Below are 17,867 nucleotides of genomic sequence, written 5' to 3' on the forward strand. Positions count from 1 at the left end.
CAGCCGAAGCATAGGCTCAGTTTTCGAACTCAATATTTAATAGATTTATTTGACCAATATTTAATAGTTTTCACAATTAATGTTTTTGTTGATAGAGATAACAAACCTTGCAGTTCGTAATTTAAAACAGTCCAAATAAACAAAGACGTTTTAATATACAGTACACTTCAAACCAATCTCTTGTCTTTTCTTTTCTATATAGTAGGTTATTTTAGTGAATGAGCGTTGACTAAGAACTTGCGCGCTAGTAAAACGTTAGCCTGATTGACTACAACTCCCAGAAGCCTTTACTCTAGTCGCCGATATATCCTGAAATTCTATTGGCTTATTGCACTGTCGTTGGCCAATCATGTTTCAGGATACTGCCCTCTTACAAACTGCCACTTCCCAACGGTGAGATGCAAATCTGTCAAACATATCGGCTTGTTTACGGAATAATTTGTGTTCATTTAAAGAGTAAACATCTCTTTTTTATATTAAAGATCCATTAGCGGAGCTGTACAAAAAAAGCGATGGGATCCGGAGAAAGCACGACCAGGAGAGTTTCTTTCGGCCTAGATGAGGATGACAGGGTGAGGATACTGCGTGGAGTGAAGGTAATTTACATTAATCCAACATCCCATATTTACCACCTACCAATCATACTGTTGTACAATACGGCAATGTCTGTTTTCGTTGGACTTTGTTGCGCGAATCTGCCGTCAAGATACCCGAATGTCCTTCAGTGAACGGGTCGCGTTTGGGAAAACAGGGTACAAAGTTGTTTCAGATGTCTGTCATTTCACAAAAAACATGAATTGTTTCGTCTCTAATTTAGTCCACACATGATTGACGGACGTGCTTTGGTTAAGGACATTTGAGTCACGAGGTTTGACAAATCGTTTTGGCACCTTGCTAATCTGTGTCCCTCAAGGTGTGCAGAAGTGTAATTGAAACCAAGGACAAGTGTATATAGTCCTGTCGGGACACTCATCGTGGTAATCTTGTAGTAAGTTACTCTTCTTTAAAGAGAGTTGATTACAGACTGGAGAGATGTTTCTTCGAGTGACACGATGTCTGTAAAAAAGTTATTTTTCTTTATTATAGTTTGCATTTTTACAAATATGCAAGGCAGCACAATTAAGCTTTAACCTTTCTGTGTCATATTTTTTGTTATATCGAGTATGCACTTGCTGTTTCCTAATGGTAGGAAGAATTGTATAAAATATATGAGCGCTCTTAAAACTTTATAAGCTTATTGAGGATGTCTGTGTAACTTTTTTTGTCCTTAGCTGTCTGAAGACGTCCTACAGCGCATGAGGAATGCCAGTGCTGATCCAAGACCGCCTGTCAACAATAAAGAAAACCTAGGTTTGATACAGTATTTTCATAAATGTTTGCTTGAGTTGCGATTTAGTGAGATTTAATTTGTAATGCAGCTTAGGGATAATCATTTAAGTTTTTCTGATCCTGCAGGCGAGCAGACTCGAACATCCAGCACATCTGACCCACAATCTCCAAAAACACAGCCCAGGACGACTTTTCCTGACACTAAAGAAGAGCTCAGGAAGAGGTACTTTAAGTCCAAATAGTTTTAAATGGCGGTTTTCCACTGTGTGGTACAGCTCGGCTCGGCTCAGCATGGTTTGCGTTTCCACTGCAGTTTAGTATTGCTTTAGAGTGGATGGGACTATTCACATGCCATTATAGTTGTGCCACCTCTACTGCTGCGTCTCCTAAAAAAAAAAAAACTTTTCATTCCACGTCGCCCCATCAAGCTCTTGCTGGATCTGCTCCGTAGCTATCAACGAGAGGAACATCTGTACTTCCGCAACAGACAACAAAACTTTTTGGTTAAATAAAGGTGCACTCGTTAAAAACGGTGTCGTTCGATTCTTCACTGGCTGTGCTGATTTAAATCTAGTGGTTCTTTTGTGTTTGTGTCACAGGTTCAGTGACGATTCTCTCCGGCCAATCTGTGATCAGCAGAGTTTTCACATCACGTTATGGTAACATTACGGTTCAATTGGAACCTCAACCGAGGTGGTACAAAAAAGTACCAGGTACTGTACTCAGTGGAAAACCCCCAAAAGTGAAGTATACCGAGCCGTACCGTGCAGTATGGTTGCACGATGCAAAATTAGGAAATTAAAAAGTCACGATTCCTAAATTTACAAAGAATGACCGCGTTCCAGATTTGTAAGAGATGTATTTCATGTTGGTGTGTGCAACGGACGCTTCCAGTGCCTCCCTATGTACGTCCGTTTTTTTTTTTTTTTTTTTTCAAACACTACAGCGGGAGCAAACGACAGACACCGTTGGCATGGCGTCAGGCCTTGGAGAGGCTATTATTAACAGAAACTAAAGTAAAAGGGAATAAAAATGTCCACAGGGGAAGAGTGTCCAAAAAAATGGGATCTGGTGTCCTCGTCGTGTTGCGGGGTTCGTGTGGGTCTGGCAGTGTTCTGGAAGGAACGGTCCAGGTAAGGGGCGGTGTCTGGCAGCTGCACGCGTCCCCCTCCCTTCGGTCCGGTGCGCGAGCGGTTATGGCGTCTTCTAACATCTGCATCCTTCTTGCTAGCCACAGCGCTTGACGGGGATCGATGGCCTGACGTCCATGCAGCTGACTCATCACAATATGTTTTTTTTTAGTGTGTTATGATTAGAATTTTGTCCCGGTTTTAAAATAAAGCACAGCAAGGATATTTGAAAGTGTATATTCCCTTTTCAGAAAAAGTATCGAAAAAGTTTCTAAATTCTTGACTTGGTATCGAAACAATAATTTTGTTATCGTGACAACACTACCGTGCAGTGGAAAAGCCCCAAAACTGGGGTCCAGGGATCCTCAGGGGGCTGGAAAGAGTGCTAGGGAGTTTAGAGAAAAAAGAAAAGTGTAAAAATTAATATATAATAAAAAAATATATATATTTTTATATTCAAATTATATGAAAATAATAAACTTGTTTTAAAGTAAATACACATGTAATTAGAAATTAAAATGAATCAATAATACATTTAAAATAATTAAATGATATACAAATTAGTTTAGACAAACAAAATCAATAAGATTATAAATAGATAGTAAATAGTGTATATATATATATATATATATATATATATATATATATATATATATATATATATATATATATAATAAAATAATAAAATTAATACAAAATAATAATAAACTAAATATTTTCAGAATAATATCCCAAATACTAGAATTATTGTACTAATTTAAATCTAAAATAGGATTTAGGACATTTTGAGCTGAGTCAACTGATTCAGTCAGTTAGATGCCACCATTATTATTCCTAATCGCAGATCCACATAACACGCCACTAGTTTTCGCTCTGAAGTGCCTTTCTAGCTCTTTCTGAATCACTCGGTGTATTTTCAACGTTTTCAACCAATTCATCTTGCATTTTCCACAATTATGCTTATATGTATTGCTAAAATATAACATGAATACTTAAACATTGTAGCTCTCACAAGGGAGAAGATCTCAGGACTCATTTTTTCCTGGATGCTGTTCAAGTGTGAATCATACTCTTGAAACAAGCTTAAGAACAAGGAACAAAACACTGACGCTCTCTGGTAGGGTTGAGAACTGCAGTGAGTGAATCATGGGTTGGCAACAGGCTTGTAAATAAAGCTGTGTGTGTGTGTGCTTGTTCAGGTATGAGCAGCAGCAGGCCATTATACAGGAGGAGTTGGCTCGCATCGCACGCAAAGAGAGAGAGGCAGCCCGGCAGGACATCACTCGAGCAGTGCAGAGAGAGCGAGTACAGTCGCGGCAGGAGTCTGAGAAAGCCAAACAGCTGGTGAGACTCTTCTACAAACACTTCAGCACAGCACAATACTTCAGGACAGAGGTTTAAGGACACATGCACTGTTCTCTGAGACTAGCAATGCAAATACTGTACATAATGTTCACTCAAAAGTCAGTAAGATTTAAAAAATAATATATAAATAAAATTAGCAAGCTCTTATTGTTAAATTTGAATAGTATTTCACAATATTGTTGTTTTACTTGGGCTTCACAATTAATCAAAATTAAATCGCATAGGCAATAAATCACAATTAGGAAGAAGCTGCAATTATCATGCTTATCTTTCAGTGAAGCACAGTTCTGTGATCAGTAGTAAAGCTCCATCGAAGGCCAGAGGACGATCTCACAATGAAAATCCAAATATGCCTCCGCTGCAGCGGAGTAAACAGAAGATTTAACTGCTTTCATTGATTAAACGTTACTAATAAACACATGACTACGGAAATACATAGTTTATCTGAGTTCTTATTATTATAATTTTCATCCAAATCTGTAATCTCAAAGAAGGATTTATTTCAAACACTCGACTGACATTATAAAGTGAGTTTGGAGTCAAAACATGTTATTAAATGTGGTATTTTCGTGTGCTCTCAGATGGAGCAGCATTTACTACATAGAGCCGTAGTTCACGGAGAAGATCATTTTGCAATTCTTCCTTACATGGAGGTGTTTTAATAGCATATTTTAATTTAAGTAGCAACAGCATTCAATTTTGTATGTTTGATTAATTTGTCAACAATTTCAAATGGTTTGTTTGAATTAATCATATCAAACTAAAACGATAGCTTGTGAAATGGGCCATTCTTGTGTTGTAATAGCGTGGCTAAACACTGCCTCCGCAGAAGGCAGCTTGTAAGTTTACCGTGGATTTGTTTACGAACAAGGCACAATTTGACGCAGGATTTTTTGAAAGATTGGACAGACGATGCTGTGCCAACTATATTGGATATAGTATTAATAAGTGTAACTGTTTTTTGCGTGATCACTATTATATCTGTTAAATAGATTGTTTATGCTAAATCTGTAAAGGACGTAGATACAACATACACAAGTGTTAGCCAATCAAAGCAGCGGGCGTTTACTACATCTTCATCTATTTATACGTCTACAAAATGAAGCGTTCTAATGATTGGGCTCAAAAACATTATTTCTAAATTATGATGTTTTTGATGTAAAAATAACATTATAAGTAGACCTCAGAGAGCCGTACAAAATGAAAAAAAACAGAGGCAGTTCATGACCCCTGGTAAAAAACAACAACAACATATGTATGAATAAATAAAAATATTACTAAAATAATTAAACTGAATTTTTAAAATCATTTTAACACATAGCCTTTAGTGGCTTCTTGCTTTCTTAGTTTTATCAAATATTAGTCCGTGTTCCAACAGCCAAACTAGTTGACAATTCCGCAATAAGTAAATATAATTAAAAAAGAAGAAAAAAATGAATGGCTTCTATTCTTATCTCCCTTATTTTCCCAGTTTGAAAGTTTTTCTCTTAAATAAAGTCCCGCAGGGAAGGAACACTCTCCCTGGTCAGGTCCCTGTCGGAGAAACACGCTACTGCTCTCTTGACACGGGTGAAATTGGCTTCTTTGAATTCCAATTCAGTTTTTTCCTTTGTCCCATCTTTCACTTCCTCTCATCCACTTATTCAGGTCCTTTAGGGATCGTGTCCCTTCACTCTTGGGCCCCTGGAGGAGCCACCTTATCTAGTCTATATGAGTTTTACATCATATGTCGTCATCTTGTAGACACTGGAATGAAGGACTGTGTGTGTGATGTTGTACGTGATGGTCTGTGCCCGAGGATCCTGTGGTACGTCTTGTTGCTGTGTCTTATCTGAGCTCTGACATGTTCTGGACACTTAATAGAAAAGCTTCCCCTGGGCTCAAGCTTTGAAGAGTAAACGTGTGTGTCGGTGTGTGTGTGTGTGTGGGTGTGGAGGTAGGTTGTGAAGGTAATTATGGCTCCATCCTCCTGTTTAGCCCTGAACATCTCTCTCTCTCTCAACCTCAGTGTCTTATTAGCAGATGTGTGAACATGGCCAGATGTGTCACCACAAGCCTCAGCTGTGATTCTGTGTTTGTGAAGAGTTTAGTATGGATTTTACACCAGTAGAAGATTGTGCTTCACTACCAATTATGTATTTGAAATGTATTATTTTAGTTTATTTACTTGAAAAATATTAATCAATATGTGGATTGGTTTTTATTTTTATTTATTTTAAGGTTTTAGTAGTTGTTACATGATTGTTTTGCATTTTTATTAGCTTTTCTTTTTTTTTTTTTTTTTTTAAGTAACTTAAGTGTTTCAACTTAATCTTCATTTAAACTAAAGACCTAATTTCAGTTAGTTGCCAAGATAACACTTATACTGTTATTCACCAATGATAAATTAATTTGATCAAAAGTGTCATAATGTCTAACTTAAATGGTGCTCTTTTGAACATTGTATTCATCAGTAAAATCTTTTAAAATATATTGTGGGTTCCACAAGAATATTGTTTTCAAGAGTGATAATATATATATATATATATATATATATATATATATATATATATATATATATATATATATATATATATATATATATATATATATATATATATATATATATATATATTAGGGGTGTAACGGTTCACAAAATTCACGGTTCGGTTCGATACGATACACTGATGTCACGGTTCGGTTCGGTTCGGTTCGATACGTTTTAGATACAGCAAAATGTAAAAACATCTCAACTTTTCAGAATGCCGAAAGCGCACCGCGGGTCATGTGACAAGAACCAACCAATCAGCTTCATCCTTTCCCGTAACAACGTTGAGAGCTCAGCCAAGATGAAGGAACAGCTGATCATAGTTGTATATGGATTGCAATTTTGAAATAAATTCAGTAGCAGAGCTACTGCAAGCGATTTTTAGAGCTGCAAATCCATTTATCCTTCGCTGAAATTTCCGCGTCTCATGGAGAGAGCACGTCATTGTTGCTTAGCAAAGACAGACGCCTCAGGAGAAAGACGCGCTTAGCGTTTTCCATGCGTTTTTAGGCACGATATGTGAACGGCCCCTAAGGCGCTCGCTCACTCAGCACGCGCTGAAGGCTCGTTGCAAAATGTCTAATGCATTTAACAGACCAGAAATATAAGATCCTAAAATAACCAACAGGTCTGGTGTTTGGGTTGGATTCCCTGTAAGCTATAGTGTCTAAATGCTGCAGGGATAGTTTGCTGCGTGCATGTTTCTCCTTTTTTTCGTCTTTTCCCAGATAGTACTGACGCATATATCCCAGATATTCCCGCTGGTTTTTTTTTTTTTTTTTTTTGTAATCCCGCTGGTGTACCCTGTCATGTTGCAGATGCGACATACCGTTGTTTATTTATCCACCACTCTCTTGCCATCACCATTATAGCTTAAAGGGAATCCAAAGTGCACCCAAACACCAGACCTGTTGGTTATTGGAGGATCTTCTCATTTCTAGTCTGTTAAACGCATTGGCTATTTTGCAACGAGCCTTCAGCGTGTACTGAGTGAGCGAGCGCCTGCTGAGTAGCCTAACATAAACATATAAGATGGTGTTTTTTTCTTCTTCGGGAGTGTCAGGGGCGTTGCCTGTTACGTTGTTTGGGTTATTGGGCTACCTTGTTGAACGCATATCATTATATTTCTTTCTCTCTCTTTTTTTTTTTTTTTTCAAATATAATTAATTACTCCAACGAACCGTTCGGTATACATAATGCGTACCGCGTACCGAACCGAAAGCGTCGTACCGAACGGTTCAATACGAATACGCGTATCGTTACACCCCTAATATATATATATATATATATATATATATATATATATATATATATATATATATATATATATATATATATATATATATATATATATATATATATATAAAAATGTTTCTGCAGCAGCAAGTTGAAAGATTTCTGATCATGTGACATCCTTCAATTTGAAAATTGAAAATCACCCTTTTTTTTAATCCATTCTACTGAATACACAGTTATATGGTCTGTGTTTTTTTTATTTATTATTTGAAATGTATTATTTAAGTACAAACCTATATCCCATCAGTGGAGAACCATGGTTTTACCCCCTGTATGTGGATGGTCTGTCATTAATCAGAATGAGCCGTGACATGGCAGCTTCTCTCTGTTCTGCTGGTGCGTTTCCGAGCGCAACATCAAGGTCTGTGCCTCTAAATATTCATGATTATTAATAATTTCCTGATCACTGGAGACCTCTCTTGTTAAACATGAGTCATGGTGAGATATCAGCTCAGACATCTGAGGAGGAATTGATCCCTTGCTATCGGTTTCATGCGAAAGGATGTTAAAATATTGATATGAAAGTGTTATCGTAATAAATATTAGAAGTGTCTTCCAGTTCATGATGACAGCATGAATACACCATGATTTGGTATTTTGACACTGCATCTGCATTTACGGCAGTAGAGTACAGTATTTTCTGTCTTGTTTGTTGCTGTAGTGTTGTATATGATTGATCACCAGGCTTTTAAATAGGGTTTTTACGTGTGTTATTGGTGGAGCTGCATCTGTTCTTCTTGCTTCTTGTATAGTGTCTGTATAGTGTATAGATTTGAAGTGGTTTATTTAAGAAGTCACTTTGTAATAGTCTCAGGTTAGGAACAATTGAAGATGAGCCCTGTTTTACACCAAGTAAAACATTTACTTAAAAATTGAAAAATTTATTTCTGTGAAGTGTAAACTGTGAAGCTGTGAAGCTATTCACAGTTGAACTGTAGGAGGTATGTAAGTTAAAAGAAACATTACTAATTAATAAACAAGTCAAATAAAAAAACAATCAAAATGAACCACTTACTAAAAATAATAGAAATGTTCGTTAACATGCATGTCACAATTAACCAACATTTTACGGCAATATTTTCTTGGGGATTATTTTTTCTCCTAATTTTGTTTTTGTTTAATCCAACAAATTTGTTTTGCTCTTGATGTGAATCACTTTAAATGTAATAATTTTCAAATTATAATTATATCGGATCAGTATTCCTAAAAAAAAAAAAAAAAGAAAGTTTCCCATTTTTGTTTATATTCAGTTCAGCGTTTATTTGGTTTGAATAGCTTTGCATCTGTCACACGTTTTGTTTGTTTTGCTTTTTTTTGTTTTTAACTGATGTGTTTCTCTCAGTGAACACTTTTTGTAATTGTGATTCGTAGTGTCTTATCGTTTAATTTTTTCATATTTTTTCACCTTTAAGGGGCTTTGAATTTGGATTATCATTTGACCTTTTCATTACACTGATTTGTTTTGTTCTCCGTCAGAATACATTTGCGATTTATTTATTTATTTATTTATTGCTCTTAGTGTGAATTATCCTTTTTTTTACATTTTTTTTTAAAATAAATGTTGTTCTTTCATTACATTTTTTTCTCCTATTATGAAAATCTTAATGCATGTTTAGCTTTTTTTTGTTTCCCTCTCAGTGTGGCTATTTTTGCATTTATAATACTTTAACAATTTTTTAAGTCCATGTGAATATTTATTTCACTACATAAAACAGGACTTGTAGTGCTTTCGTTTCTGTTTTTCCTTTCAACATTTGATAACTCCTTCACATCAAAAATAGCTATTCTCCACAATATTGTCTTCCAGAAAGAGGACGATAGAAATGTATTAAAATGCAGTAATGTGTCACCTCCGCCCCTGCGCTCGCACTCGGACTACAGGAACACTCTTTCTGTGAAATGCACCATTCACTGTCTGTTCATCTCCTTTCTTACTTCCTCCATCCATCTGCCAGGGTCTCTGCGGATGCCCTCCATGAGCTCTCACTGTACATGGCGAGCCTTCACAAGATTAATAAAAAATAACATAGAGAGTTTGGGGATAAAGGAAGAGAGAGGGGCGAACTATGGGTAATTTCTTTGCTCTTAAACGCATTAATGCCGTTCCCTGGCCTGGTGGCGGGGAGAGGTGATAAGTTGCATTTGCATTTGGCACTCTCTTTCCACAGTTCCATTAAAAAGCTGGTCTCATTAACACCGCTTCACGCTCGCCGCCGAGCTGCCCGCCTGCTCCTCTGGCTCAGTTGTTGCTTATGCATGAGAACTGCTAAAATAATCAGAGTGCATCTATGCCTGGCTTATCTCTCTGTGATAAGGACTCTGATCCTTTTCCAACCTCTCGTATCTGATTTTGCATCAGACGGATGATGTTTTTTAAATCTGCTTTTTTAGCATATGAAGTGACATCATTGCATAAAGCTTCACACTTGTGTCTGAATGGATGCTGTGGGGCTCAATTTCTGTTGTTCGGTCTAACCAGGTTGTACAGTAGTTCAGTTTTACAGTAGATTACTGTATTTTATACATTCTCCTGATGAGTATTTTGGTGTTACACTAGTATTTCTTTGGCATCTTTGAAGATAATTCAGTTCATATAATAAAACATTTTGTAAATTCTGTTGTTAGACACTAGGTGGTGGAATAACTCTTTAACACAATGTTAGTGTTTTAATGTCTGCCAAATCTCAATACAAAGACCAAGAGGTCTTCAGTGCTAATTGGTATTGTAAATGTTTCTGGTACATTATTACAGTATTTAAATTTGGAGTAGTAGTCAATGTTTTTGTTACCACTGTCTATCTTGAAGTGAGAAAATGGAGGAAAATTGAAGTGAGACAGACTTAAAGCTCTCAGGTGTTGATTCTTTTGGTTCGCCTGAGACTCTGTTAACATGAGTAGTTGCGCTAGATTCATAGGATCAGTTTTTGCCATTATTTTTTATTTTTATTTTCTGGTCTGATGTATAAAAATTATATTTAAAATGTATAATACAAGTTTTCTATTTGATTTTTTTTAAAAATATAGTTCATTCCTGTGATGCAAAGCTGAATTTTCAGCACCATTGCTCCAGTCTTCAATGTCAAGTGATTTTTCAGAAATCATTCAAATATGCTGATTTGGTGCTCAAGAAACATTTCTTATTATTAATATTGAAAGCCGTTATGCTGCTTATGTTATACATGCATCTTTTTGTGGAAAACTCGATACGCTACCGTTCAGAGGTTTAATAAAAATATATTTATATTTTAAGTAAATGCTGTTCATTTGAACTTTCCAATCATCCGAGTATCCTGAAAAACATGTATTAAGGTTCCCCTAAAAATATGAAGCAACACAACCGTTTCAACATTGATAGGGAATGTTTATTGCACCAATATGAATATGAAGATTTAGTAAAACTACTGTATTCATCTATGTGTGTTAAATATGAGTTGTGATTTCCGTCGTAAATGAAAGATTTATCCCTTCATCACTCCAGCCTCATAACACACCTCATCACAGACATCAGCATTTCCCCCTCAGCCTCCAACAGAAGATAACAATAAGTTCATTTCGTCGTTTATTTATTTGCCTACTTTCATCTCCCCCCGCAGTGCAGTTTATCAGAGAAGCTCAGTGTGAGTAATCCGGTGCGGCAGGAGAGAGAGAAGAGAGTCGCTCTGGTAGCAGAGTCCTATCAGTAATTGTAATCTCAGGCCTGACATCTTCCTGCATGCAAAGCCATTAAGACTTCCGCGCTTTCTGAGCTCAAGCCAGGCCAGAGCTCAGGTAATTGCCAGCGAGGCCCGCAGCAGGCAGGTGGAGTGGATAGATTTTATCCGGTGCTCCCTGTACTGTTTCTTCCGTTCTAGCGTCGCTGTTGGAGCAGGAGTCTGGGATAAGAGGGAATTAGGTGCAGGATTAGGTCTTGTGTTGTCTCTGTGTTTGTAAGTGTTTACTTATCACTCTGTCGGAAAGGCTTTTTTTTTTGAGTGTGTCGCAGGTTCATTGTCAACCACAAAATGCCAGTGTTTATGCCAAAAGTATAAATATATTTTTACTTATTTTTTACTTTTTGTGACTTTTATTAATTGACCACAAAGTTATTTGTTAAAACAAATGGAACAAAACAAGGCTCGATACAAACCTGCTTTTCCTAGACTCAACACTGAATATAAAAAAAAAAAACGCTTAGTAAGAAGAGCATTTTTCCAGCGTGCATCAATGAAGTGTTTAAAAAGGGGGAGGAGACCGAAAGAAACTTTGGGTTTATAGAAGAAAACTTGCTCACGACCAGGTTAGGTTCATAGAGTAAGTTACTACGGTAACTGACTCTGAGTGTAAGTTACCTCTCTTTCAGAAACAGGCTTGACTTACCCTGTTTGATCGGGTTTAACGAACCTCCCATTCTGAAACAGAAAACCTAGAGTTTCCCTCATTTCAGGCTTAACATACTCAGAGTTTTTACTTAACCTCCTTTGTGAAACAGGCCCCAGAAATGATCTGTCAGTATAATGTACAAATGATGTTTGCTGCATACAAGCCTGAAGAAGAATAGAAAATGTTGTGTGGAAGAGAAACATTTACTGGAATGGATTTGAACCTTAATTTCGTATAATTTTATTTCCACATATGATAACCGTTAACCAACACATCTTATTTTTTTAAGGTTATTTTGAACATTTTAGGAGAATTTTTTTATTTTTTTTTTGTCACTTTTATTGACCTCAGAATTTGAAATAGGAGTTTGTCTGTCCGGACTGTTTTCCATACTTCAATTTCATAGTGAAATTAAAGGAAGTAATCTGGGATGAGCTGCATTCAAACCTGTTTTTCCTGTATGAGCACCAAGGCTTAACATGTCCGAAACGTGCTTACCACTAGGCCACAACCAGGCTGCCAGGTGGAGTACTAGAAAATTAGTTTGGAAGAGAAGTTTTTTTTTTTTTTTTGTCGTGTTTATTGACTGCAAAGTTAGAAAGGGAATAGGACCGGAATTATTTGAGTAGAGAGGAAAAGGGATTGAAAATGTATTTGAACCTTCATTTCCTATATGAGCACCAAAACAACAACCTTAGAAATTGTAGTTTGTCTGTTCTTATATTGACACCTTTATGAACATCGAAATGTAAAAGCATTATTTGGCTAAAGTCATGTAAGTTTGTATGCATTCAAACTTGTGTTTCCTGTTTGAGCACCAAGGCTCAACATGTGCTAGCAGAGAAGTAGAAAATTAGTTTGAGATATAAAGTTTGTTTTTGGAAGTTCTTTTGAGAATTAACTTTTTTGTTATTTTTATTGACCTCAAAATTTGAAGTGGGGCAGGAAATTATTTTGGGAGAGTGAGGAGATTGAACTGGGACTAAACCTACATGTGTTAACTTGCTAGGCAACAATGTTCCTTGGGCATTTCAAGAACAAAAAAGTACAACTGTGATAGATAAAGGATAACAGTATCATTTAGGGGCAGGTGACCCCTGAAGGCAGTCAGGATTATGAGTGCTAGCAGTACGTTTTACCTGCCATTCAATAAAGGAAGATGAGCATATTAAATTTTTATACCTCATGAGCACTTGACCGTTCCGGGCTGATTCCTGTGTCTCTCCCTCTGGTGCTGAATGAATCCCGACCCTCTGTCAAATAGTTCCTCTAGATTTTTCTTGTTGCTCCAATCTCTTTTCCCTCATGTCATCAATATCACGTTCGAGACCCTGCTCAAAAATTACATCAGCGCTCTCTGACACGGTGGTCGGATCGGGCTCAGATAAGATGCGAAACGCTGGCAGAGAAATTATTCATGGCAACGGCATTAGAGAAGCAAGTGGCCCTTCCTTCTCCTCCCCAGACGACCGCATCGGCGTGCACTCTGGGTAGTCAGTTTGAATATTAAGTGCTAATTTATTGCGTAGCCGGGAGCTACGTGTTAAATAAACGCAGACGAGTAAATAGACGAGGAAAGCGGGAGGGAAGCTGTGCCCAGATATCAGATGGCAACGCAGCACATCCAACCTAGAGGGGATGACGGAGTATAAACACACACCGCAGGACACAACAGATGCAGAGCGAGTGTGTGTTTGTGCAGGAGACAAATCTGAGAATATGCGACAACTGTTACTCACGGCGAGTTTCAATAACTTAGCCTTGAAATTAAATTAAAGAAGTGAACCAGAATCAGTTTTTCAAATGACACAGGTTAATCAATAGCCGTCTGGTAAGACCGTTATCTGGACGTTTCATACGAGGAGAGCATTTAATTGTGGATTATCATTACCAGAGGTAAAGTTATACATAGAAATGAGCTGATTTAATGATCTTTTCTAATGCGATGTTGGACTGAAACATTTTAATTAACAAAATCTCTTTTTTGTTCTGGAAACACGTATTACTGATACTTTTCAGTGTATCTGTGAATTGGCAGTGTTTGATGCTGTAATGCAGTGATTCTCAACATTTCTGGCTCCACAGGCCCTGAATGTTCACAAGAGTAGTCAAAGATAGACGTTTATATTTTCTATAGAGCGTTCAAAATGCAGACCTATTGAAATGGGCATATCCTTTCCAACACCTCTGTACACTAGACCAATCACAACAGACTAGGCCATCTGACCAATCAGAGCAGAGCAGGTTCATGAATCATTTGAGAATCGCTGGAAAATGAGGTGATATTAAATGCATATTTTGAGCAAACGAAAGCGTTTTTGACCTTGCATGCATGTAATCTTATTGTAAGAGACTCCCAAAACAATATTAGGAACTGTAAAAATGTAAATGTCAATTTAGTAAGCAATATTATTGATTTACTTTATTATGTTATTTGAAGCTGTAGAGCAACTCCGTTGGAACTACATGCTGAAACTTTAGGTGTGATGGAGAACTGTGATAACACATTATAGCTGACGTAATGTGTTTAGCAGCCTTCAGTTCATCATTCCTCCAGTCTCCTCACTTTTTCTTGATTGTATGGCCTGTCACTTTGCATCTATCCTGGCCTGGATGCTGAGTTACAGCCTAACGCACACGCTTGCACCATTGTTTACGGTAAACCAACTCCGAGCAGTGCTCATTTCTAGACTTATCAGTGTAATTCATGCTTGCCTGAGTATTATCTGCCTGCTCCAGATCCCAAACAGAGCGTTACATGAGTGCAGCACGCCCATCAGATTGGCTTTGTCACCACAGAGAATTTAAAGAGGATAAATAAAGAAATGACAAGGCGTGTGTGTATTCAGGAGCTGTGTGTGTGTGGCTCTCAACAGGCTCAGAGAGTTCTTTGAGACAGAGTGATGAGTTTGCCGTCATCAGACCAGCAGGGAGCAAACTCTTCATTCTTCAGCTAAGAGTTGTCATAGCCTCTCAAGGAAGTTAAAGTGACTCTATTTTAGTCTCAACCTTTGTAGCTTTGTAAATGGCATTTTAGAAATTGGTACCTGCAGATGATTTAAAAAACGAAAACTAAAATGTTAATGTCCAGCACTAAAATCTTACTGAATGAGCAGCATTCAAAAGTAGCTTATTTCTAGCTAAACTTTGTATTTCATATTTCAGAATAGCCTGTATATTCACGCCCGTGACCACAAATAAACTGAAATCTGTTAATGGGCCAATTTATATTAACAGGTAGGCTGTAAAGTGTTTACATAAGTGTTTATTGTTATGAATGCATTTAAGTATGTATTAAACATGGGTTTCTTATCATATCACTGCTATCCTGCTTTAGGACATCACTAAATGCGCATTTTAGACCTCTGTAAAATATTATGCAAACAGCACGTCACCTTGACCTTAAATACAACAACCTTAGATTAGTGTAAATATAGATAGAATATAGGTGATGATGTGATTGGCTCATTGAATGTGCAATTAATTTTCATCAGTGGTCAATTTAATATTATTTATTTACCATAACAGTATTTGCAAAGTCTTGTATTGTTTTTTTGTTTTTTTGAAAAATATGTTGTCAGCTTTTATTTTAAAATGAGTGTTTCTGTTTTTTTTTCACTTGCTTGTGATTTCATTTTTTAAATATATATATTTTTTATTCTACTTTTTGTTTGGCTTTAATTTTATTTCAGCTTTAGCTTGCAATTGTAGTACTTCAGCTTTATCTTAATTTTTAAAGCAGTCTTATTTTTATATTTGTTATTTTATTTCAGTTAAGGGAACTGTTTTTTTATTAGTCTTAATTGTAGTTAACAACATAGATTTTAATGAATGCAACAAAGAAATAAAACAGAAAATGAATGATTAATTAATTTTGAGCTGATTTCTGTTAACGTGCAAAATGAACCTTATTTGTAGGTCTCCTTTGATGCTCAGCTCTTGGTTTTAACTCAGCCTGTCCTTTTGCTTATCGCTGTAGAGCCCTGGCAGTGTTGAGCGCTTGGCTTCAGCAAACAGACCAGATTACCCTCTCCTCCATGTTCATTAAATACGTGTGAAACGCCCTGCTGCTGCTCCTATAATGAGGAGTGAATTCCATACCACATAATACATTTGTTAGCACCCAATTTACAGTTGCAATTAGGATCCCTTGGAGAATTGTGCTTGGCCTTTTACAGTCTCCTTTTCATGTTTGATATATAACTGGTCAAGCACAAAAAGTAGACAGTAGACAGTTTGTTGAAGTTGTCAGAGAAGATTCGGTCCTATTAACAAAATTTTCTATAAAAAACATTGCTTAAAGTCAACATTAAATCAAAACTGACCCCATTTGCTGTCTTGATGTCCTTGGGCATATTGTGCATGATTCATCAGTGCGTGTTTTTCTAAAAGTGTTTTCATTGCCTCAAAATGTCTTTTCTTTTATGGTGATGTAACCAGATGAAATTCATCACCTATAAAATTTGTATTTGGGTTAAGTTAATTTTCGTTTTTTGCCGGAGATTAGTTTTCGGTTTTGGATGAAAAAGTTTTGAAGGGCTAAAACTATTAACAGAATCAGTGATGTATAAGTAGTTTTCAGCTAAATTCAAATTACAATTTCGTTATTTATGGATGTGAATTGTTTCAAACATGTCTTAATAATGTTGAGGGACCATTTCCAGCATAATGTTTTCTGTAGCTAATTGTTAAGTGATGATTTCCTTCTTACTTCTCTCTCTCATTCTCTCTTTCTCAAGCCTGCCTCCGAACTGGATGCCTGGGTAAGCATGGCCTATTCCACAGTCATTGTTACATTTCTCTCATTCGCTCGTTCGTCCTTCCTATTGCTCCGTGTCTTGTTCCCTCCTTGTTTAAACATGGTGTTTCATACATTAAGCCTGATTGTGAGCATGCAAACCGTATCGGCCGCCGTGGCGGTTTTGGAGCTACCCAGCTAGAAAATTGCATATGATGCTCGTGCTGATGGAGGTGATTTACTACTCGCTCGAGACAGGAGGCAGAGGGAAGGGGTGATTATGTATGCCTGTAATTTGGGGTTGTGCTTTGTTGTGCACTGTTGTCTGGCTGCTACAGTACATGCGCCTCTCTCCCGGTCAGCGCCACGGGGCGTCTCTCCAAAACGGCGCTTGTGCACGTGTGTCTATGTGCAAAATGCACTGTGTGAATGCCGATACCCCGCTGGGCTTAATGTATCTGTGCCTTCGTACGGAGTGGCAAAATGTGGGAAGCTAATTACAGGGGGGATTGCGTGCATGAGTGCGAGCATGTCGCTTCCTTCGTTCCCTTGTCGAATATTGTTTGAATACTTGGTCTTTTTACAGCTTTGAACTTGTATATCCCTCAATGCTGTGTAAAGTAATCGCCACTATTGCTTTTCAATGGCACAGATGTTTGCATGCTCACAGATAGTTCATATCTTCTCAGATAGTCAATCCCCCAGCTTTGTGCATGCAGAATCGGTGCCAAACGAGCCGATCATGTTCAGTTATTGCACACCTGTTTTGAGTGTCACATGCATGGATGAAATCACCTACAAACTTGTGTACATCTTTATCTTGCGTCCTCACTTTCTCTGTTTACTTTTGGAATCCCTCCGTGTTGTAAATCCTCCTCAATGCTTTAATCGAGGGCTGAAAATCTTACACCAGCTGTCCTCTTCCTAAAGACTCTGGCAGAGTCGGCAGATCGGTTTTAAGAGCTTTTGGTTCATGCTGTTTGAGCGAAGCTGCGCTGTGGAACGTCCTGGGTCCGGCCTCTCTTGAGTATGGTCAACAGTTTTGGACCAGTAGGGACATATGTTGCTGAAAGCATTTGCTAATACGCTGCCCAAAAATCCTGAAAACCTTGACGAATCTTTT

The 17,867-nt window shown here is 37.3% G+C and overlaps 1 protein-coding gene across 2 annotated transcripts in view; it reads left to right on the forward strand.

The window, feature by feature from the left end:
• Nucleotides 1-341: 341 nt before the first annotated feature.
• Nucleotides 342-17,867, forward strand: part of chchd6a (coiled-coil-helix-coiled-coil-helix domain containing 6a) — a 74,698-nt gene continuing 57,172 nt past the window's right edge. The window contains exons 1-6 of one of the 2 annotated variants that reach the window (XM_026200135.1): nt 342-393; nt 483-596; nt 1,272-1,350; nt 1,456-1,552; nt 3,659-3,803; nt 16,746-16,769. In XM_026200135.1, the coding sequence (XP_026055920.1) occupies nt 513-596; nt 1,272-1,350; nt 1,456-1,552; nt 3,659-3,803; nt 16,746-16,769 (429 nt within the window). In that variant the 5' untranslated portion in view covers nt 342-393; nt 483-512. The remainder of the gene's footprint in view (nt 394-482; nt 597-1,271; nt 1,351-1,455; nt 1,553-3,658; nt 3,804-16,745; nt 16,770-17,867) is intronic. The other variant, XM_026200136.1, reaches the window with a different exon arrangement.

Source organism: Carassius auratus, chromosome 23 (genome assembly GCF_003368295.1).
Source record: "Carassius auratus strain Wakin chromosome 23, ASM336829v1, whole genome shotgun sequence".
Classification (NCBI taxonomy): domain Eukaryota; kingdom Metazoa; phylum Chordata; class Actinopteri; order Cypriniformes; family Cyprinidae; genus Carassius; species Carassius auratus.